Source organism: Lampetra fluviatilis, chromosome 21 (assembly GCF_964198595.1).
Source record: "Lampetra fluviatilis chromosome 21, kcLamFluv1.1, whole genome shotgun sequence".
Lineage (NCBI taxonomy): Eukaryota > Metazoa > Chordata > Hyperoartia > Petromyzontiformes > Petromyzontidae > Lampetra > Lampetra fluviatilis.
This window is the reverse complement of record NC_136295.1, coordinates 3,517,405-3,541,416: the sequence shown is the minus strand read 5'-3', so window position 1 is coordinate 3,541,416 and position 24,012 is coordinate 3,517,405. Positions and strand designations below refer to the sequence as shown.

At 47.2% G+C, this 24,012-nt stretch overlaps 2 protein-coding genes across 3 annotated transcripts in view; both read left to right on the top strand.

The window, feature by feature from the left end:
• The window catches only part of UBXN4 (UBX domain protein 4), a 34,163-nt gene extending 27,477 nt beyond the window's left edge, over nucleotides 1–6,686 (top strand). The window contains exons 11-13 of one of the 2 annotated variants that reach the window (XM_078865862.1): nucleotides 1,128–1,259; nucleotides 3,431–3,672; nucleotides 4,526–6,686. In XM_078865862.1, the coding sequence (XP_078721988.1) occupies nucleotides 1,128–1,259; nucleotides 3,431–3,672; nucleotides 4,526–4,730 (579 nt within the window). In that variant the 3' untranslated portion in view covers nucleotides 4,731–6,686. Of the gene's footprint in view, nucleotides 1–1,127; nucleotides 1,260–3,430; nucleotides 3,673–4,522 lie in introns of both variants that reach the window. The other variant, XM_078865861.1, reaches the window with a different exon arrangement.
• A 16,671-nt stretch (nucleotides 6,687–23,357) lies between these two features.
• Nucleotides 23,358–24,012, top strand: part of LOC144938138 (oxysterol-binding protein-related protein 6-like) — a 186,487-nt gene continuing 185,832 nt past the window's right edge. The window contains exon 1 of the mRNA XM_078865860.1: nucleotides 23,358–23,520. The gene's annotated coding sequence lies outside the window, so the exon portion shown is untranslated. The remainder of the gene's footprint in view (nucleotides 23,521–24,012) is intronic.

Sequence of the window (24,012 nt, the reverse complement as noted above, 5' to 3'; positions counted from 1 at the left end):
TTTCAGCTTTTGAAAACGCCGCATAATTGTTCTACAACTGCTGTGTTAGCAGCAAGTGCAGAAAGCACGTAATTTAGCTTGTGTGTGCCACCATCACTTGTGGCTCATGGCAAGAAGGCCCTGGGTTTGATTCCCAACTCGGGTTCACCGGTTTCTTCCCAAAGCTAAAAAAACAAAACATACAATGTAACTTCCTTTGGTCAAACATCCCAATGCTGATGAATTATCTGCAAATTACTTAATTGGGATTACACACAGCAACATCGCCCCCCTACAGCAAAAATTTGATGGAACCCCCCTCCTGCTAAAGAGTCTTGAGACTCAGTGAGGCTTACCTGGGTAAGTAAGCATACATAATAATACATTCATAATAAGTAACTCCAGAGGTAGAGTTCATAAATGTGGATGTTGTCCAATGTGACATTACCGTCTTTCTGACTGCAACAGTTGGACAAGACTTGTCTTTACCTCCTAAACATTTTATGCTCCTCGTGATACACACCAATGCGGTATAAATCAGAGTGTTACTCTTTGCCCAGTAGCAAATGCTGTTACTCGTGACAGAACTTTAGGGTACCATAAAACTCACTCCCCGTGAGATTTAAGCCGAAGCATTACTTCAATGATTATACCATCGGTTCTCAAATTCCGTTGTGCGCACCACTCCTAAGCTTTGTGGCACAAGTGAGACAAATACCGTCAGCTGTGCAGTTTGTTTAAAAAACCTGACAAAGCAGAGTTTTTTTTTATCTCTTTAAGGGAACTGTATCACGATTGTTGGCTTCTTTTTGATTATCTTTTTATAGAAGTAAGGCTTTTCTGTTCATTACCGGCAAAGTCCGGCTTTGCCCACAACCACTCCCACGTATTGCCGTGGCAGTCTTGGCAGGTGCTCGCCAGCGTCGGTGAAGCAAAACAAAGGATCTTTTTAACAGGCAAAAACCTCAAGTTAATAAATTAATGCGTTGATCTCCCTACCGTTACCCGGTGTTCCTTTAAAAACAAGCTATATTCTCCGTTGTCCTGGTGCATAAAGATCTTCGCGCTTTAAATGAGCGCCATTGCGTGCAGGCCCCATGCCCTCGCTGACGGCCGTCTTTTCCCCCACCTCCCGTATCCCCGCGCAGGTGGTGAAAAACGCGTACGGAGACTTTACCCTCGCGACCGCCTTCCCACGCAGGAACTTCACCGTTGACGACTATCCCAGAACCCTGCAGGAGCTGGGCCTCGCACCCAGCGCCGCCATCATCGTTTTGCCTGTACGTCCACGGACACCGCCGGGCGCACGCACCCGGCTCCACCAATGCCACGACGCGCAGCCCTTGTGTTAATCCACTGCTGGGAGAGGGCCTCCTCATGCCGTGCGGTTCTTGAGAGTTAATTGATTGTACTTCGCGCTGATTAGGTGGCTAGGAGATGTTAACTACCTCGCCTGGTATACAGGAGGTTGTGGGTTCGATCCTGACCTTGACTGACTCCTTTATATTTGGAGTTTGTATGTCTCTCTCTCCCCATGGTCACGTGGATTTTTCTCCGGGTCCTCCGGTTTTCCCCTCTACATTTATAAACATGCGTTTAGAGTATTTGGCTGATTTTTATTTCTACGTGATAAGCCACATCGTTCAACCGTCATTTGTGGCCAGGTCGCTTCTGAAAAAAGAGCTACATCGCTCAGTGGGCCTTATCTGGTAAAATAAAAATAGTTTAATAGTTTTTAATAGATGTGGGGGCATAATACAGTACGATAATGATGATTATACTATGAGATCTCTTTTACCAGTGGCAAAATATAATGGTAGGTTTTTACCCTTTTAACTGGTACAAAACTGACACCTTTATTCAAGGCATCATGTTTGCAATGACCACAACACAAGTAGTCAATAAAGCAAACAAAAAGAAGCAACTCTGATAAGGATAATAATATGCACTGTCCTTGAAGTTGATTGGCCCACACCCGAGACGGCTTTCTTTAGAGCCTAGTCCCCATTGGTGTAGGGCCAGATGACACCAGAAGGCGTACAACTCAAAAACAGTGCTATATCAGAGTATTGAGAGTTCGGGGTAAACATTTACACTATGAGATCTCTTTTACCAGTGGCAAAATATAATGGTAGGTTTTTACCCTTTTAACTGGTACAAAACTGACACCTTTATTCAAGGCATCATGTTTGCAATGACCACAACACAAGTAGTCAATAAAGCAAACAAAAAGAAGCAACTCTGATAAGGATAATAATATGCACTGTCCTTGAAGTTGATTGCCACTGGTAAAAGAGATCTCATAGTGTAAATGTTTACCCCGAACTCTCAATACTCTGATATAGCACTGTTTTTGAGTTGTACGCCTTCTGGTGTCATCTGGCCCTACACCAATGGGGACTAGGCTCTAAAGAAAGCCGTCTCGGGTGTGGGCCAATCAACTTCAAGGACAGTGCATATTATTATCCTTATCAGAGTTGCTTCTTTTTGTTTGCTTTATTGACTACTTGTGTTGTGGTCATTGCAAACATGATGCCTTGAATAAAGGTGTCAGTTTTGTACCAGTTAAAAGGGTAAAAACCTACCATAATGATGATTATGTTTTTGATATTAGCCCCATGTATGCCAGGGGGCATTTCCGGAGTGCTTTGCGTCTCGTCTCAACACATCTGAAATAGGACCCCGAAGCCCCCAGTGACAGCTGTCCCTAGCTGGCACACAAATGGCCTGCCCTTGTAAATGACAAGATAACTTGGTGTGTTTCACTGCTTGCTGTGTATAACATATGACAATAAGTGGCGATGATGGTGTATACTGGTAGAAACAAAACAATGTAAATGCGTTAATGTGGAATTAATAATAATTGGCTCGGGATTGTGAGCAGAGCATGGTCACCGGTGAACGTGAAGTTAAGAATGTAGGCACATGTTTCATCTGAACTATCATTAACACAACGATGTACATTGAATGTAGAATACAGTTTACAATTAATAGTCAAGTCAATAAAGTCAGTATTGCTACTGCTCCACAGGACACAGGGCAATGCCTCCATTGGCAGCCCTGAACCAGTGGTGTAAATTCCACATTTTTTTTTATACGTAAAGGGCTTCACTCACTCTAAAAGGAGACGCTTATTGTGGACTATCCAAAGTGCTACTCATTTTATCGACCCCAAAGGGATGATGAGCTGAACCAATCCTGTAACTCCGAATCCCGCACCTCCGATTAGCACGGTTGGCGACGTGCATTGCGAAAGAAGTTCAGCATACATACATACATAAGTGGCATGTGAACTCGCAACATTGCATGAGTAAGGCATTTATATACACACCCTATAAAACTACAAATTCTAATCCTTGTAAGTTTAGCTTGCCACCCGACCAATCACTTAATCACTCAAGCCAGCGCTCCGCCAACTCACCACTCCCCCCTCCGCTTGGCTCCGTTTCAGGGCAACCGCACAGCAGTGGCAGCGCGTTCCCCCGGCGGGACGTCCGCTTTCAGCGTGGACGGACTCTTCGCGCTCATGGGCACACTGCTCTTGCCCATCGTCGCCGTGTGGCGCTTTCTCGGCAACTTCCTGTTCGGCCAGCCGGTGCAGCACCCACCAGCGGGCCACATCAGCGGTGGCGGCGGCGGTGCGACGGCGGCGGCAGCGACTGCGGGTCCACGAGCAGCACGGGACCCCGGCAGGTAAAGTGCAAGGCCCAGAAGTCGGCGCTCCGTAAACGCGGTCAAAATATAGCGGCAGCCGCTATTCACGTGCGTTCTGAGTCATTGTACGTGTCGCAAAAAAAAAATTCTCGCAACGGTTATGTATTCGCAAGGTTTAAAGTTATTGGAAAGGTGTTATTCTATTTCAAAATAACATGTTTTAACCCTCACTAAAGGTATTGTAGTAGGCACCAGCTGTTGTTTTTTCGTGATTTGGTGACACGATTACCTCTGTAAAACACGCTGCCTTGGCGGACCTAAACTAAATCTAGTAACAAGTATTATCAATTAATGACACTGTCCTGCCTGGAATTGATGCGTGTAGAGTGCAAGAAAATAGTGGTTTGCTTTTGTTTGCATTCACTCAAGAGTAGGCAGTTGTCTAGCTCTAGTTGGTAATGCCCATGTAGCTCTTTTGGAAGTTCTCAGCACTACGCAGAACCTGAGTTTGAGTCCAAGAAATACAGTAGAGAGCGTGCTTCGCCCTTTCCCGTTCCAAGATCTCTGCAAGTTGCAGGGTGGGTGCCTCGTTCACCGCCGAATCTTGGAACGTGCAAGCGGTTAGCGTTAATTTTAATCAGAGGCGTAGTGCTGCTGTTTTTAAAGATATTGTACTCACCGCAGAAAACCGTAACGACACGGCCGCACTCTACGATTGCTGGCTGTGCCACGCTCCCTCCCGCATGGCCTTTTACTTCCGATTCCGTTCGGACTCAATTCGGAACGGAATCGGAAGGACAACCGATGACGTACGTGTACGTTAACAGTCCGCTGATGCACGCATGTTCCTTTTGTGTTACTTTGCTTGTGGCGAACGACGAATGGGCAGCAGCAGCAGCAGCGCTGGCAGCGGCACCACCGACGTCAGAGGGGAAGGGGCACCGCGACGCAGGAAGCCTGCGACAGGAACCGGCGCAACAGGAGGCGGCGGTGGGTTCAAGCGCGACGGCAACGTCTACCAGCTGGGCTCACGGGGCGACAGCGACAATGATGACGACAACAACACGTGGAACGGGAACTCGACGCAGCAGATGTGATGGGCCCCCCCTCGGGGCACGGCCCTCTCGCAAACCGCGCCGCGCCGCTCCCAGCGCACGCGAGTCGTGGACCCCGAACTTGGCACACAAACACACTCGCCCGACACTTGACTGCACGACACGGAGCGCTGCAGATAGCCGCTTGGTTAGCAAATTCCCGACTCGACTGGACCCATTCAGCAGTGCCGTTAAAAAAATTGCGTCATATATCACAAAATAAGTACAGTGTCCGTGGATACGCAGCAGTTGAACTCTACGCCTGTAAATATAAAATAAAGATATTACATTTCCAGCTCCCTGGCTTAATATGCATTCTAAACTCTCCGAGTCATGCCCGGCTCCATAGATCAACATTGAATGGCTCCCACAATGTGCTGCGTGCCCTCTTGTAAGCGGGGGTCATGTAACTCCCACCTTTGTGGATGGAGCTCAGGAGCGGACTGTGACACCTCCACAAGAAGGTGTTATGACCGTGCACTACTTGACAGTCGCGTAGCTGAACATTAACACTCGTGTTGGACGACGTGATGCAGCTGTCACGTGTAGCTACAAAACAACAAACATTTAACTGTTTGAGTTGTGTCTTTAAAGAAAGGTACAACCCAAAGAATTACTGGATAATATTTTGTGCGTTCAGTTTGGCTGTGCATCTCGGGCTGCGCGACTATTCTGAAAGTTCAGTGGCAAGAGAAACCACACTATCTTGGGTGAAATCGTGACATTTAAGTGTCATGCCATTTTGCCCTATAGTGATATAACGAAAGTGCAACTGACTTACTATTATGTGGAAGAGGTTGCGAGTTTGAATCGTTTGAATCAATCAGTTTGAATGTCAGGCCATTATCCCTCGGGGGGGATGAGAACTCGGTAGCTATCCTCTCTCTCCTGCGATGCTGTGCCATTTTCCCTGATTATTCATCATAATTAAATCTACTGCAAATACAATAACACTATATGCATGTATGTAGTATGTCTCGCTGGGTAGTACTGTGGTTCAGATGGATGGCTCTAAATCAGAAAATTCTGAGCTGAAAGCCACAGCTGCGGTCATCAACCCATTATCCCACCGAGTTTGACCAATGATTACCACTTGTGTGAGGTTTGCCGCAGTTGCGCAGATGCATAGAGCAGCCCCTGCCAGATAGTGGGAACTTTACACCATTGTCTGAAGGCTGCCATAGGAGATATATGGATGTTGAACTTGTTTCGCACCGTACGTAGCCAACCGTGCTAATCGGAGGTGCGAGATGAGGAAACGCCTGCTTGAGTTTGAGCACCGAAACGATTTAACTTGGTTTATAAGATACTGTGTAAAAAATCTGGTGCATTGTGGGAGCGCTGTGTTGGCCCATGCAGCTGAAATCTAAATCTGGCATCACACTCCCGTGATGAGAGTTGGAATTTGAGAGAAAATCACAAACATTTGACTTGAATAGATTCCAACTGCTGCATAGAATCAATATTTTGATATTTAAGGAAAATAACACCCACATTATTTTTTGATTTCTCTTAGGCAGAGCAAGAAAGGTGCATTGCACAAGTTATGGTGAGCCTGTTCATTAGATTAGAAGCTATTTTTTTTTCATAGGGCTTACTAAACCATTGCTTTTTATGTTTAAGGCAAACAGGACATTCATGTATCCCTCAAGGTAACATGAAAAGGCAATGATAAAATATTATAATTACACTCAATTGCACAATTGTTAACCTGTCATATCAGTGCTTACCTCCTGACGTAGCAGACTTTGCTATACTAGTGTATATTGTTTGGTATTTAAATCGCCTACATTGTGTTTTCATTCTAAACTTACACCAGCATTGTGAGTGGTTAAAAGAATATCGCATTTAATTTGAAATATAGTCAGCAAATCGTTCAACTGAGATCCTTGTAAATAAAGGCATGCTGTCTCAACGGGCTCTCACTTGGCTTCAATAAAAAAATCAATTTCATCGACCTCTCTGTCTTTGTAATTTGGATATAAAATTTGAACTCTTAAAAGCCTTGTCCTCAGCAAGCCAATTATGTGCAGTTTCCTTCAATGTCTATTCTTCTGCAACACCAGTGACCCAGAGCTCGGATTACCAGCTTCACGTGCTCCATTAAGGCATGTTACAGGTAGCAACAACAGTTCCACCAGGGATTATTTGTCCGTCGTGCATAGTCCCTCCCAAACATGTACGCTCCCGGATTGGTTGCGTGACCGCGAGCTTCTGTCGTGTACGAATGCGCTGTCCAACCAAGTTCCTACCTGCCCACTCCGAAGGAACGTGTTTATTGAAAATTCCGTCTATGAAATGGGATCGGCAAAAGACAACAGCAACAAAAGAAAATCACCCGTTAGAATTGGTCCGTCACTAAATTTTCCCCATTCAGATCTGAAAATAGAAATTTCAGATGTGTTTAACACTCTTGGCAGGTTTTTTTAATAAAAGACCTGCCCAAACTTGTCTGAGGAAAAGCCTTCGTCCAGCAATGGATTGACATGAGTGAATTATAATTAAAGGTACTTCCAAAATAGTTTACATCTTTTAGGGGCATTTCTTTGGCACAAGGTGATGCATTGCTCACTGCGAGGGTACCACATGTTATATGACCATTGAAATTGAGGAAAAATATATCTTTTTTTTTTTACCAAAAGTGGTTGAGCATATGCAGCTCAATGTGAAATGTACTTGAGTGGGCTGTGATATCAAACATCATTGTCATCTCAGGCTTTCACCCCATTTCCTATGGATCCCACATAATATACACATATAATAGCCCAGATCTGTCCTTCTGTGACTGTGATTAACGCCCCCGGATTGGTTGAAGTGCGTCACATGACCGCGAGCCAGCAGCCAACCAGAGGTGCGCCCCTGCCAAACATGTACGCTCCCGCATTGGTTGAAGTGCGTCACGTGACCGCGAGCTGGCCACTTCCTGTTGTGGTGTTCCCTGCACCTCAGAGCCCGAGAAGCAGCAACATGATGGCCACAGCCCCGGAAAGCTGACGGTCGGATCCAGTCACACACGGCTCACTCATACACACAGCTCACTCACACATACAATCGCATGCAGCTCAGAGGAGACGGGTGAGTCAGAGTAAGACAGAGCCGTGCTCCGTCCACTGCTGCCCTGAGGGACCCCCGTGCTCTCCACTGCTGCCCTGAGGCAGAGCCGCGCTATCTTCACTGCTGCCCTGAGGGAGCCAGATGCGCTCTCTCCACTGCTGCCCTGAGGGAGAGCCGCGCTATCTCCACTGCTGCCCTGAGGGAGAGCTGCGCTGTCTCCACTGCTGCCCTGAGGGAGAGCTGCGCTGTCTCCACTGATGTCCTGAGGGAGAGCTGCGCTGTCTCCACTGCTGCCCTGAGGGAGAGCTGCGCTGTCTCCACTGCTGCCCTGAGGGAGAGCTGCGCTGTCTCCACTGCTGCCCTGAGGGAGAGCCGCGCTATCTCCACTGATGTCCTGAGGGAGAGCTGCGCTGTCTCCACTGCTGCCCTGAGGGAGAGCTGCGCTGTCTCCACTGCTGCCCTGAGGGAGAGCTGCGCTGTCTCCACTGCTGCCCTGAGGGAGAGCTGCGCTATCTCCACTGATGTCCTGAGGGAGAGCTGCGCTGTCTCCACTGATGTCCTGAGGGAGAGCTGCGCTGTCTCCACTGCTGCCCTGAGGGAGAGCTGCGCTGTCTCCACTGCTGCCCTGAGGGAGAGCTGCGCTGTCTCCACTGATGTCCTGAGGGAGAGCTGCGCTGTCTCCACTGCTGCCCTGAGGGAGAGCCGCGCTATCTCCACTGATGCCCTGAGGGAGAGCTGCGCTGTCTCCACTGCTGCCCTGAGGGAGAGCTGCGCTGTCTCCACTGCTGCCCTGAGGGAGAGCTGCGCTATCTCCACTGATGTCCTGAGGGAGAGCTGCGCTGTCTCCACTGCTGCCCTGAGGGAGAGCTGCGCTGTCTCCACTGCTGCCCTGAGGGAGAGCCGCGCTATCTCCACTGATGCCCTGAGGGAGAGCTGCGCTGTCTCCACTGCTGCCCTGAGGGAGAGCTGCGCTGTCTCCACTGCTGCCCTGAGGGAGAGCTGCGCTATCTCCACTGATGTCCTGAGGGAGAGCTGCGCTGTCTCCACTGCTGCCCTGAGGGAGAGCTGCGCTGTCTCCACTGCTGCCCTGAGGGAGAGCTGCGCTGTCTCCACTGCTGCCCTGAGGGAGAGCTGCGCTGTCTCCACTGCTGCCCTGAGGGAGAGCTGCGCTATCTCCACTGCTGCCCTGAGGGAGAGCTGCGCTGTCTCCACTGCTGCCCTGAGGGAGAGCTGCGCTGTCTCCACTGCTGCCCTGAGGGAGAGCTGCGCTGTCTCCACTGCTGCCCTGAGGGAGAGCTGCGCTGTCTCCACTGCTGCCTTGAGGGAAAGCTGCGCTGTCTCCACTGCTGCCCTGAGGGAGAGCCGCACTGTCTCCACTGATGCCCTGAGGGAGAGCTGCGCTGTCTCCACTGCTGCCCTGAGGGAGAGCTGCGCTGTCTCCACTGCTGCCCTGAGGGAGAGCCGCACTGTCTCCACTGATGCCCTGAGGGAGAGCTGCGCTGTCTCCACTGCTGCCCTGAGGGAGAGCCGCACTGTCTCCACTGATGCCCTGAGGGAGAGCTGCGCTGTCTCCACTGATGTCCTGAGGGAGAGCCGCGCTATCTCCACTGATGTCCTGAGGGAGAGCTGCGCTATCTCCACTGATGCCCTGAGGGAGAGCCGCGCTATCTCCACTGATGCCCTGAGGGAGAGCTGCGCTATCTCCACTGATGTCCTGAGGGAGAGCTGCGCTGTCTCCACTGCTGCCCTGAGGGAGAGCTGCGCTGTCTCCACTGCTGCCCTGAAGGAGAGCTGCGCTGTCTCCACTGCTGCCCTGAGGGAGAGCCGTGCTCTGTCCATTACATTAGTACTCGAGGTTTTTTGGTGCTTAGATCCACTGCTGGATGAAGGCCCACCGCACGCTGTGCGAGTGGATCGTAAGGATTTACTTGACCAGTCTGTTGGGGGCCGCCACACACACTGGTTGTTGGGGGGTGCCACCCACACTCACCCCCTGATGACGGACGCTTGTGTTGCGCCCGAAACGTGATTTATTTTATTTTATACCTACGTGACTTTACCGAAAGAACCAAAGAGTACGTTTTTAATCCGTCGCCCGCAAACTGCTGCGAACCGAAATATCTGTGAATCGAATTTAGGAATGGCCATGAGTCTGCAAGAGAGATGTTTCCACTGACAAAACAGAAAACGTGATGGGAACTAAGGCATTTGAGGTCTAAACGCTCATAAATTGGCGTCGCTGATTGGCTGAGGACATAGCTCAGCCCCGCATACGAGCGCTCGGATTGGCCGACATTGGCGCCCGCGTGCATATAACGTAAACAACCTGTTCATCGACAATGTTAACGGTAGTCGAAACCACGGGGTCCTATGGGAGGTGAAACGTTAACCGAAAATAACGTTAACCGATGTCACTTTTAACCCAGGGACTGCTGTATATGGAATGGGGTGTTGCCCACTTGCTCGTGTGGGCTTTTTTTTCGTTCGCCGGTGTCTTGCCACGTGTAAATATGCATTAAATGGCCGAAAGCATCTTTTACCATATATATAGAGGACCGCAGAGCTTGGAGGTAGGGGGGGATATGGCACTGGCTCGCCGCCTGGCTGCCTGTCCCCGCTTGGCCGTTGCTCCTCGCGTCTCCCGAGTCGTTCGCTCTCTTCGAGAACAAATCAAATCTTTATTTTATGTGCCTGCAATAATGTAGGCATCAGTGCACACCATAGCAGGACGGGAACAGTGCAGGGGGCATACAGCAAGAGGAATGAAATCAGAAGCCCGACCCCAAGACCTCTCAGCGGCAACCACCGACTGAGCAAAATAGATTGCAACCGCACGCAAAAAATAAAATACAACCGTACGCAACGAATAGCATAAACATAGGGAGTAAAATAAGTAAAGAAACCGGGTTTTTTTTTTGCTTTTCATTTTTTGATGGTATGGGAAGGCAACTCTGCGTAGGTGAGTCTTGCACAGACCACGCAATTGAGAGACACTCGGTACGTTGCGGACGTCCGGTGGCAGGCGGGCGGGCGGGGGTGGTGTTCCAGATTGTTGAAGCCGCTCTCGGGGAGATCGGGTGAAAGATCCCGTTCACAGAGAGTGAGTGAATACCGTGTGCGCATTACAAGTTGTGAAACCATGAATTGTCCTTGTCTGCTTTGTCAGAGAGCAGCTATTGAGGCGGGCACACGAGGAGTTGCTGTCACTTTCATCACACTCGGCCACCTTTATTTCCAGCGTGCTTTACATTCACGACCCCATTCCAGGTATCATTTTTTTACGCTGAATCAAACCTGGGGAAGGTCAACGTACACGTTTCCATGGCCAGCCATTGCAATGGCCAGCCATTGAATACCCAGGCCACTGAAATCATAATCACGATCTGGTTCGAGAATCGATTCTCTGCACGGCGTGGTGAATGTTCGCAATATCTCGTGGACTACAGGGGCCAGTTCAAAACACGACGACCGCAATGTTATTCGTATGACGTCTAAATGCGCTGCAGTACGTACAAATCAACACATGTTTGATTCTTACGCAATTCGATTAATTGCATTGTAAAAGTTAAGCAGCCAATGTTAATGCGTCATTGCATCCGGAGCAAACACCAGTTTTGGGTCAGAAAACACGACTGGGCATCGTTCTGGCATGTGACCTCTTTGTTTTACGAGCTCTCCGTGTCCTTGCTAATAGCGTGACAACCTGCCGCCTATCAAGTTAATGGGAGGAATTATTATGGCGAGGTTGCGTGTATGTACGTGGGATGACATTGGCCCTGGATTACATACATTTCCTGGGGAGCATCACCACGAATAGAGTCACGGACAGCCTTCTTCACACGTGCAGTTCATCCATCTATTTCACGTGCTGCTTAATAATGCAATTGACACGCAAAGCCTTAGTGAGTCTCAAGATTGTTTTCAGGAGGGTGCTGCCCTAGATGCATTGTGAATTCACTACAATTGTAACTTTGTTTTGACCAGGTAAGGCCCACTGAACTCTATAGCTCTTTTTCAGAAGCGACCTTGGCAACACAAATGATAGCTCAACGAAGTGGCTTATCACGTGGGAATTTACAGCAGGCAAATTCTATAAACGCATGTGTCTAAATGTGGAGGGATAAAACCGGAGTATCCGGAGAAAAATCCACGCGACCACAGGTAAAACATGCGAACTCCAAATACACAAGCGTCAGGGTCGGGATCGAACCCACTACTTCCTGTATACCAGGCGAGGTAGTTAACATCTCGCCACAGTGGCACCCCCCAATTATTTATGAAGTGTGCCTGAATGGAGTGGGGTAAATCGGCGTACCAAGATAAATACGTTTGAAATGTTGAGAGCAGTTTTGTATTGAGTTTAATCACTTTTCATCCACATATACGTTAATCGTATCACTCCTCTTTGATTAACTGGGATGGCACTGAAGCGTTTTCATCATGCACACGATATTGGCTGAAAGCTGCTTTCATTCAACAAACATTTTCAAAGCATCGGGTTATGTTGCCCCATGGCTTGGAAGCTAACGTTGGCTTCAGCATTAACCAAGCCATGTTTTATCCATGCTGGATACGTTAGCCCGCGGGTTTCTCTGTGTCTCGTATCATCCACACAATATACTCTCTCATTTTATCGCAGGAAGACGCAAAGGAGGGAGGGATGTTTATGTCTGGTGTCCACTCTGCTTGCAAATTTTCAACAAGAATAGAGCGTGATGTGGTGAAATAATGCATAATTCTCCCACACTGAACCATATGCCATTTTTATATTTTGTTTTCCACTTTCATCAGATATTGTAGTGGTTATAAATAAATAGCATTTGAATTTGATTGACTCATCACATTGTATACAGCACAATAGCTCACAACTTGTATGTAGTTTATTTTTATGGCACGTTTCCACCGATGGGTTTCAAAAGGTCCTTAGATAAGTTACTCAAATAACTGCATTCCTTTTTGGTTCTTTCGGTAAAGTCACGTAGAAAATAAAATAATAATAGAATACGACATTTCAAAGCATCGGGTTATTTGTTGTCAAACTTCCAATTTCTCTCTCTAAATGTATCCTTGCTTGTCTGTTCCACACTTAACTTCTAATTTAGCAATCTTTCGAAGAACGTTAATCAACCAGGCTATGTGTTAACTGTGTGTAAACCGACCCTCTGTGTTGCATTGCATTACACTTCTTAATTTTACTAAGTTTGCTTTCTCAAACTTTAGATTTTCTTGCTCTAAACCATTGTCTCTCTTCCGGCCACTGTGGTCCGCAATTCCACACTGCTCCCTCCTTGTCCCCTCTCGTCTGTACGCCACCCCAGTCCTCCCTCTGCCCCGGCCCCTCCCCCCTCTCTCTCTATTTAAGGCCTCGGCACAGATTCGTTGTTTGTCTTGGTGTGTGTCTCGCTCGGTGTGTCTCTGTATGTGTGTCTGCCAATGTTGTTTCCGTGTCTGTGTTTTATCATTCATTCTTACCTGATGATGGCTGCTTGTGTTGCAACCGAAACGTCGTATTCTATTATTTGATTTTATTTTCTGCGTGACTTTACCGAAAGAACCAAAGAGTAATTCCTGCAGTCACGAAAGCTTCGAACTGCATTCCTGGTTACACACACTTTAACCAAACTCTTAAGTGAACTTAAAGCTCGATTGATCCTTACATGTTCTTTCCTAAATACAAGAAAAGTTGGGAGCAAAACGTCTCTCAACCAGTAGTCCCACAGTCCTGGTGGTTCCATTCTACTCTTGCCAATGGAAATACGTTCCGGAGCTAAATGGCAATGTCGAGATCCGCTTGACACGACGAGAGGGCTTCAGCAGAGAGAGATAATTCGTGTGGTTCTGCTGTTCCTCCTCCGTTGAAGGAGCGCAGACCACAGAGGTGTACTATATTGTCCATAGTTTCGGTTGCATGGCCACACTCGCACGGCTCTAGACTGTCTTTCATTTCAAATGTATGAAGGGAGCTTTGCGCATTGGCCTGTTGATGTTCTGACGCGGAGGAGGAATGTAAAAGCCGTGAGATGCGATGATGTTTGGCTCTCGAATGAGGTCTTTATTCAGGATTGTCCGCGTTGTTCCACGCTGTTCGCCAGCGTCCCTTTGGAACTGGGTGAGATCCTAGGATGGTGACGGCAGCGCGATCCCAGAAGGGGGATCGGGACTGGAGTGGGCAGCGAGATGCTTGGTTGAGGTTTTGGTTGATTGGTTGATGGGTGGGTGGTTTTTCATTGCCAACAAAACGTGCAGACTCCTTTGCAGTTTGTCCTTTCATTGAGAAGGTGTGACACCCAGTCGTTTTGCTGAGAGCTTCTTCGGGAACTGAATCCTTCAGGGTGACCACTATTTTCCACTACCCTAACAATGGCAGGTTAAACACTGGGACAGGGTTACTTGGGCATATCAATAATGTAAAGTTATTTTTAAAGGGTCATTTACCAAGTGCCTCGTTAAAGGCCACAGATTATCTACGCTCTCTGAGATGCATTTATAATGGTAAATAACAAAAGTATTAGAGTCTCTCCGTTTCAAAATCAAGGAAGGCCGCAGGTTGTCGCTCGCAAGCTGTTCAATACTGACTTGGTGACGTGGAAACTGTCAGATACTCGACCAGAGAGCCAGGGGGTTCATCATCTCTCTCTGATTATGTTGCAATGTCGGTGGGATCCTGTCTCTAATCTGGGTGATTCTCTAATCATATACATCGTAGAACTGAACAACAACCATCCGAGAAGGACTTTTTTAAATCCTTTATATTAAGTTCGCTTGCTTGCTTGCGTGCTTGCTTGCTTACGACCGTGCAAATCTTTCGGTCGTTTTTTAACCCACTTCCCGTGATCCAATCGAGTTGACATTTTCCACACAGACTCGTTGTGCGTGACAATTAATTTTCGTGAATTTTTTTTTCCAAAATTGTACACTGTTTAGGGAAAAACAATTGAATATTTAATTACCAATTGCTTAATGCTGGCAGACAATCATCTGACCCATAGGTGGCAGCCATCACAAGCCAGAGGACGAGAGGACTCTAGCCGCCACGCATATAAAGGATTTATAGTGAAAAACTTTGTTTTTACGGGTTAATTTTTTTTAACTTGTAGAGACGATCATGATCTACCAGACCATTCACCACCCTGAGATATTTATTTGGTGACCCCTTGCTGTGCTGATAGCCCGAGCAATGAAAACCTTCCATGCTTGGACCAGAGCCTTCCTGTATAATTTACATGATTCTCGATAGGACTCTCAATCATTATCAATTCCAGACCACCACCCACGTTCCTCTCATTTGCTGCCATCGTTTCAGCTTACACAGCTCATCATTAAACCATGGTGAGCTCTGAAGCTGTCTGGGTGCCACCTGGTTGATAGTTCCGCTCAGTATATGTCAATACTGAGCCGCCAGCTCATCCGCATTTGGTTAAATAACACTGATCAGTGAATACCACCCGAAGAGCAACCCAAAAACCAATTGGGTCTATTTAATTTGCCTTATTAATTTAGGTCGGGAGCTCAGTTAAACACATACGTTTTCAAATTAAGGAGATAGTCATTAGTTCATGATAGGGGAGTTCATTTCACCTCCACTACGTAGACCAACACCAAATCAAGTGTTTCGCCACAAAAGTGTGTGCCGCCTGCAAACATGTCGAGTCAACAAACCCATGGATACCAAAGAATCTATCTAACACTGAGCCAGGTAATTATCGGTCACATTCATCGACCGAGCAATTGCAATCTTTGAGAATCACCATTACAGGGCAGCTCACCGGCCAAACTAAACCTAGCCCAGAGAACGCATATAATAACAACAACACATTGATGTATGTGGGTGGTCTACGGACAATTGGCAGTTTGTTTTGTCCAACAACTTCCCGGTTGTAGCACTCCACAAAAGAACCCAGTTAAATCTTCACATTTCAGATGAGTTCCCAACCCCATCAAATCTGACAAATCCCATATTTTGGGAGTATTTAATATCCCCATGAGACAGGACTAAAATCAGTCCTGCAGTGTCATCCAACCGGCTTTCCTTGATAAATGCCAGGTCAAGGCCCCCCTCTTCAATTAAGTCGTGGAGGCTAAAAATCTCATTAGCCGTTAATCTGGGAATAAGCAACACAAAATTCAGGTCTCGACTTCTGTCATTGCATCTCTTACCTGCCTCGGGCATCCTTGACGGGGGTTATAGGTCACGGGATTCACAGCTGTTTGGTATTCCTTCCGTGATTACTAAGAGTACCCCTACGCCCCGTGCCTGTCACAATCCGAATTTTAAAAGGACAAACCCCAAGGCTTTCAAATCTGGCTGAGGCATGCGCGCTATATGCCCGGCTGCCTACATTGTTCTAGATTTGAAGCTTTCGTGACTGCAATGATTCATACTCTTAGGTTTTTTCGGTAAAGTCACGTAGGTAAAAATAATATAGATAATAACAGAAATAAAATAATAAATCACGACGTTTCGGAGGCAACACAAGTCTCCGTCATCAGGTGGGACCGTCACAGCTAGATTTACTGGAGACAGTAAATCTAGCTGTGACGGTCCCACCTTATTTTATTTCTATTATTATCTCTATTATTTTTTATTTTTACCTACGTGACTTTACCGAAAAAAACAAAGAGTATGCCTACATTGTCTCACTGTGCAGCCAACGTTGTGGTACATACCCCCCGGAAAAAGGAAGAGGCCATACAGCTGTGCAAATAAATAAGTAAAGTGATTGGAGGACGCGGTGAGGAGTGTCACCTATCAGGATCCCATGAAGATGACGATTTCTCCGGTGCTTCAGAGTTGTAGATTTGTGCCAGAAAGGTGCCGTGCGTGTAAGCAAACACAACAATTGACTTGACAAGTGATAGTGACGGTGCCCCATGACTCTCTATGGGAGCTGTGCATTTGGGGAAGTTGGTAATCCATCATCGACGATGTAGCTGCCCCGGCCAACCCAGCTGCCTCATCCATTGCACATACACGTAGAGCCCGTTTTGTCAATCCACTGCTGGATGAGGGCCTCCCCACACCGTGCATGTAGCGGGGGTCATTTGACCATACTTCACCGCACTGGCCGGTGTCGGTTGGATGTTGGTGAGCGGAGATACTGGAGCACAGTCCAACACAACAATGTATTTGTCTGTGCTGCCGTCGGCTAGTAACCCTGCAGCAACTGTTTTATATAATGGTCAGCCATCTATGTACTTATCCAGGCTCAATATATCCTGCTTAGCTGCCAAAATCTGACAGAATCAGTCGAATTCCGGGTGATTTGGTTGGAGGCGTTCATTCCATAAAGCGCCTAAATGCAAACACGCCCCCCAAGACGCTGTGTGAGAACGGGATGGCACGTGTGTAAAGTGGCCGAGGGAAGTACAGGGGAGAGGGTGGGGAGACGAGAGTATGTGTCAGTGATGAGAGGATGATGAACGAAGCAAAGTGCCGAATACACCGAGCATCTTATTGTTTCCACTGATCGTAAAAAAAGAAAAAGAGAGGATGGCTTCAGTGGAGAATGAATAATCGCACAGAAGACAATTTCGTCGTGGGGAAGAGAGGCATACGTGGAGGAAGAGAACGGATCTTAAGCAATGGCATGAAAACACGGACAGAGCAATGTAGACAACAGGGAGCAGAGATCTCTAGGCCAACGGGCACACCAGAGAAGGAGTAAACTACACAATGTGTATAGATTGTGTACTCCGAGGTGGGCCAGGGTTTAATAGTAGGAGTTTACATTACTTATGCGTTTTCATGGCGTTGCCTATAAGCGGTCCGTTTTATGAACACTGTCACACCGTAGGGGTGGGGGGGGGGTGCAATGGTTAGCACGATGAATCTGGTGATCCGACTCTTTAATTCCAGCCACGGCTGACATCAGTACCAATTTAACACGTTAGGGTTGCTTCCGGTCACCCTGCTGACACTGCTCTATTTAAGGCCGGAAGCAACAGGAGAGCTTCACCATTCTTGCCCGATGAAGCTGATTGTAATTATCAGCGAAACGTCGTACTCAAATTTTAAAATGCTGTTGATTCTCTCTTCAACACACCGGTGGGCTAAAGAAGTTAATTATTTTGTCCTTTGAAAAACGTGACACATGTTTTATTGTTTGGCCGTGTCGGGTGGTGGAGGGTTACGATACATTTATAATTAACGCGATCTGACCCAAAAACCTATATTATGAGTATCAACTAAACTAAACTATTTGTTTTAACCAGGTTAGGCCCACTGAGCAATAAAGCTCTGTTTCAAAAGCAACCCGGCCAAAATGATAGCTCAACGAAGGGGCTTAACGTGTGAAAATACTTTATGACAGCCAAATACTTTAAACGCATGTTGATTCTTAAAATGTGGAGGGAAAAGCCGGAGGAACCGTAGAAAAATCCACGCGACCACGGGGAAAGAGACACACAAACTCCAAATATTCTGTACAGGCGTCAGGGTCAGGATCGAACCCACGCCCTCCAGTATACCAGGCGAGGTAGTTAACATCTCGCCACTGTGACATCCCATTGATATCTGAACAGGTCCTACTGCCACACCCAATTTTCTCCAACCCGCAATGACCAGCGTGCTGAAGTATCCTCAAATTCCTCGTGTAGCCAGTTACCCAGCTATTTTTTGTGGCAACAGGCCGCAGCCACTACCAATTGAGTTACTGTTGGGGTAGAGAGGAGCCCAGGCAGTAGCCGTCCAGAATACTCGAGGCAGAGTTTATGTTTAATAGCTCTATAATGTTATAAGAACGCCAGTAGGACAAATTGTGGGTTTGGAGAAGGCTAATAGTTTCACTGTGTTGTCTCACAACAGCTCACTCTTATCATGGGACCTTTTTGCCAATTTCAAAGTATGAAAAATAAAAATAGGGTTTACCCTTTCTGGCAATAAAACAGATCTTCAGATGTTAGAACACCAGATAGATACCCTTTGCAAGGAACCAAGTCTGCATTGACCACACGTACTTGTGGTGAACATGCAAACAAACACACTCTGATAATTATATATATGCATCTTTGAAACGGATTGGCCTACACCAGTGACAGCTTTCTATATGGCCTCGTCTCACCAGTGTCAGACCAGAGAACGCCAAAAGGTCCTTCCTTGCAAGCGCACTCTTGCAAGGACCTTTTTTCAATGTAAGAGTGAATGGGAACAGCTGGGATTGACAGGTCTCTTCAAAGACCCAAGAGTAATGAGGTCAAGGGCTTTCACTCCACGAATCTGATTTTGATTAAAATCAATCTCTTGTGGACCCCCCTCCCCCCACAAGTCCGACCCACAATCTTGGGTTCTTCATTTCACCGTGAAAAACTCGAATTGGGTTTCATATGGATTGTAAAAATAACCTCTTCAAAAAAAAGGTTTGCCATAAAAAAACATTATACATAATTTAAGCCCACTTTAAAAAATTCAATAGCAATGAAAAGCAGAGCGTGTTTGTTTGGCTGATAATGAACAAGTATTGCACACTTAGTTGTAGCAACCGGTATCTCTTGCAAATGAGGCTACCCCGGCCTCTTGAGTTCTCACCTGGTTAAGCAAATAGACTTGACGAACAGTTGCTCCGAGAGGGAATGTGGGGTGCTGCGCGTTGCTCCCATGATGCCTTGTTGCGATAAAGTTTGAACAACACATTCATCTACAAATTAAGAAGATAGTGATCACCACCCAGACGAACACCAAATAGAGGCTCTCAGCATTGCTAAAATGCAAAACCACCAGTTCCTGAAGAACTGCATTGTCTTAAGTCAATACGTTGAGCAAATGTGGCGATCAACGAAAGCAGCGAGACAGTGACAACTGTAGATCAGTTTATTCAATATTAATCACAATCAGAATACGCATTTATAATGGAGGAATCCGATGAGCTATGAAGCTCTTTCTCACAGATGCCCAGTTGAATCATCAGTACAGTCACCGATTTGGCCTGAACGGGCAATTGTCTCGCAGCTTGCGTGATTGGACGAGGCGAAGAAAGTGAGAGCCTTATGCAAATGCTCCGTCGCTTCCTGATCACTCTGCCATCGCTACTGCCACAGCGGCTGTTACACAGAACTTCAAACGCCGATTCCTCCACCCATGTTGAAGACTCGGTCTTGCATACTGTGTGCATACTATGATATTGGATGTAATTGACGGATTTTCACTCGCGGCAGATATAGCACGGTTGATAATATGCGTGAGAAGAGTGCATTTGAAAGTCGTATTAAGCCAGGGAAAATTCACAGTGTAATGCATTTTTGTTAAAATGACGTAATAACACATTTATTTATTTACGTACAATGTTGTGACCCTTTTTATAACCTGCATGCTAGCCTGCTTAAGTGTCACACTCGCAGAATATTGCCTCTGGGCTGCAGCAGAGCTGTTTGAGATGTCTATGAATATTTAATATGCACATTGTCATGAAAGAGCACATGTGAATTGTTATCAAAGTCTGCTCGGGTCTGGTGGCCTGTGTGCGTGTCACATTTATGTCAAATTTAAGCATTAGGCGGTCTTTGTAAAACACACACAATAATTCAGAGAAGCTTCAGCGAATAACTCACACGACACGGCACTAAGGAGTATCCGATAATATTAATATCAATCATGGCAGAACACCCTGGTACTGTATGTCCTAGGTTTGTTTGTGCATTCACAACAGTCATTATTATGCATTAACAGTCTCCAAAACTTGAACGTTAAGATGGAAATTAAGGGACTGCACTAGCAGCGGTATGCACGTAAAATGTAACAAAAAAACTCAACACCTTAATAATTCACCGTCTCATCAAGAAAATATATCAGCAGCCATTACATATCCACAGCTGGATGAAGGTCCTCCCCACACCGTCACTATCATGGTCCGAGTAGAAAACATCGTAGGCCAATGTTTAGGGCTACGACCCATATTCACGTGGCAACCTCTGCCCCATATCAGGCAATATCTGTGCACTCGTTGCTAGCCTCTGCTCTGCATTGTCCAGGCTCGCTGCGTGTGGGTAGACAGTGCGCCCACGTCCCTCAAGCGTGAGAGGAACGTGTGAGGACATCGCCTAGCAACGTTCGCTCTCCGATGCCAACCCAAGGAGTTCCTCGTGGCACAATCCGCCAAGCGAGCTCCCTTCCCCATCCCTCGCCCTCAACCACACATTTGCTGGGAGGCTCAGCCGAGACACGTGGGTGAGCTGGCAGCCCCAATCCCTACGTCGGTCACGCCCACTTTTAGATAGCCACGCCTACTCGGTCACTAGCCCTGCGTGCACAATGAGTGGCACGATCTGACTGTGGCTCTGCCAGTATATATAAAAAATACGGTTTAATTGGAATTTCTCTCACTTGATACAGCTATCGTGCTGTGACTGTTCCACCTGAAGACGGAAGCTTATGTTGCCTGCGAAACGTCGTGATTTTAATTTTATTTTAATTTTACTTTTATTAATTTTATTTTTTTACCTACGTGGCTCTGCCTGTTTGCTCAAAGGCCCTGCCTTCTGCTCTGCAGATCCGCCCACGACTCAGGTAGGCACACCACGTACCAATATCTGAGTCATACATTAAGTCAAAGCATTTTAAACCTGGACGCTTTCCATAGTTTCACAAATCCATCAGTGACATCAGAAAAAATACTTTCTGAAATCACTGCGGCTGTCGCAACTAAACTGGGACGTTTGGTAAGTTTACACCTGGATTAGATTATCATGAAGTATCCAGGACCCACCAACCCCCCCTGAAAACCCTTCCCCGCCAACAGAGAGAAGGGGGTGGGGGGTCTTTTCTGGCGGTCAGCCTTGGACAGTCCTGTCTGGAATGAGCCCTGGCCTCAGCAGTAATTATTCTAGCCACCATGTGCCCTAGCAGAGATAATCTGGTTAGCAGGGCCAGCCAAAGAGAAGACAGACACACGTCCAAAGTATCATGCTTCCCCGGACCAGTCTCGAGTTAAGCCAGTGTTTTTCACTAATTTTCGCCGATAATACCTGAGTGTAAGGGGCCACCACACCGCCTACATGGGGCACCGCACTAAAGATCGCCAGGGGCCGCCAGTGAAAGAACAGTGCATGGGTTAAGACATTAAGTCTTTCACCAGTCTACGTACCAGTGACGACTTCCGATTCCAAGTCTCTATCCCAGCATTGGGTGTGCCTCTCTCCATATGGAAGCGGCCCTGTCCCGTTCCAGAATGGTCAAGCTCTGCTGCAATATTTTACAAACCCCACACTATGTTAACAAAATCCACATATTTGACCATCTCCACCCTGTGAGGCAAGCCAGTCTATTTTGACTTAGAAACTTTCGTGACTGCAGGAATTCATGTTCTTGGTTCTTTCGGTAAAGTCACGTAGATATAAAATAAAAGGCAAAAACTATTATTTATTTATTATCTTTGTATTTTATTATTTTATTTACATTTTCTATCTGCGTGACTTTACCGAAAGAACCAAGAATATGAAGCCAGTCTATGTTATGTAAGCCCTGCCGCGCTTTTAACGATTTATTTGACCAGGCAAGGCCCACTGAGCTACGTAGCTCTTTTCCGGAAGCGACCTGAAGTGGCTTACAATGTGCGGACATTTACTGCAGCCAAATACTCTCAATGCAAGTTTCTAAATGTGGAGGGGAAAACCGGAGGACCCGGAGAAAAATCCACGCGACCACGGTGAGAAAGACATCGTCAAACTGCAAATATACAGGCTGCAGGGTAGGGATCGAACCCACGACTTCCTGCATACCAGGCGAGGTAATTAACATCTCGCCACGGTGGCACCCACTTGTGTTTGATACGAGCCCCACGCCATTGCACAGTGGCATAAGCATGTGTGTGTCTTACAGCAGCAAGCGTCTTGGTTCGATTCACGACTCTCTGTGTAGAGTTTTTATGTGTTCTGCATGGATTTCCATCCGAGTGCTCCTGTTTCCTCCCATAGCAGCAACCCCCCCCCCCCATACAATCTAACTGCCATTGGCCAAATGACTCAATTGGAATAACACACAACAGCAGCAGCAACATCGCCTCCCTATTCACGGCAACTGGACAGGACCCTTCTGAAAAGGAGTTTTGAGACTCGGTGAAGTTTTAATGGGTAACACAAGCAGTGTGTTATGAACTCCGCCCCGTGCTCAAAGAATTGCCACCCACGTTTATATTTTTGCTCGCCGAACCTGTATGCTAATCAAGCCCCTCCCTTCTTTACTCAAGCCCCTCCCTTATAACCAAGCTCCGCCCTCTACGCAACACGCCCAGTGCTTAAACAGCCCCACCTCGATTTAAAGCTTTCGTGACTGCAGGGATTCATCTTCTTTGTTCTTTCGGTAAAGTCACGTAGAAGGGAAATAATGAAATAATAAAAATACTATTATTTGATTGTGTTTTATTATTATTATTTTATTATTTCCCTTCTACGTGACTTTACCGAAAGAACCAAGAAGATAAGCCCCATCTCGTTACCCGAAGCCCCCACACCCTTAAATGAAAACACCCGCCCTCTATTTACATAAAAACGCCCACAGTCATCAAGCCCCGCCCACTATCAGCCAGGCCACGCCCCCAAACGGGTCAAGGGCGCCACCCTCCCAGCACGGCTGCGAGTTCCATCAGCTGATGCGCGCTACGCCAGTGCTGCTGCTGCTGCTGATGCAGCCCGGAGCTGCTGCTGCTACGACCGATATCACCGCCGTCAGGAGCACCGTGCGCGCGTGTGAAGTAGGAGATGCAGCAGGGCCCCTCCTCCTCCACACACTCTTCACCGTGAAGTGAAGAAGGTACGTGCCACGAACAACACGCGCTGAGACCGCTACCGGCTTTGCGTTCAAAGGGCTGCAAGGGATTGGATAAAGTCGACTACGGGGTGTGTGTGTGTGGGGGGTCTTCTTCATTTGTTGTGCTTACACTGGGCAGGTTTAGGACTGCTTTGGCTAATGCGCTGTTGTGCTGCTTTAAGAGTGTTGGTGTTAGAGCGTTAGCGTGCGCGTGTTGTTTGCTGTGGATTCATCCGAGCCGAAGGGATATTTGATTTTTAACTGTGCACAATAATTTCGTGTCTCGCTTTAAATTCATACGCAATGCAGCAAGCCGACCTCGTGTGTGTGTGTATATATAATAACGCGAACGCGATCTTACGCTGCACTAAATGCAGAGATCGGGCACAGACCGTGTGAGCAGAGAGATGTAAGTTTTATTTTATTATTTTTAACCGGCTTAAGTGCATCACGCACGCACGCGATGTGGTAGCGGGGACTCCGAGTTTCGAACAC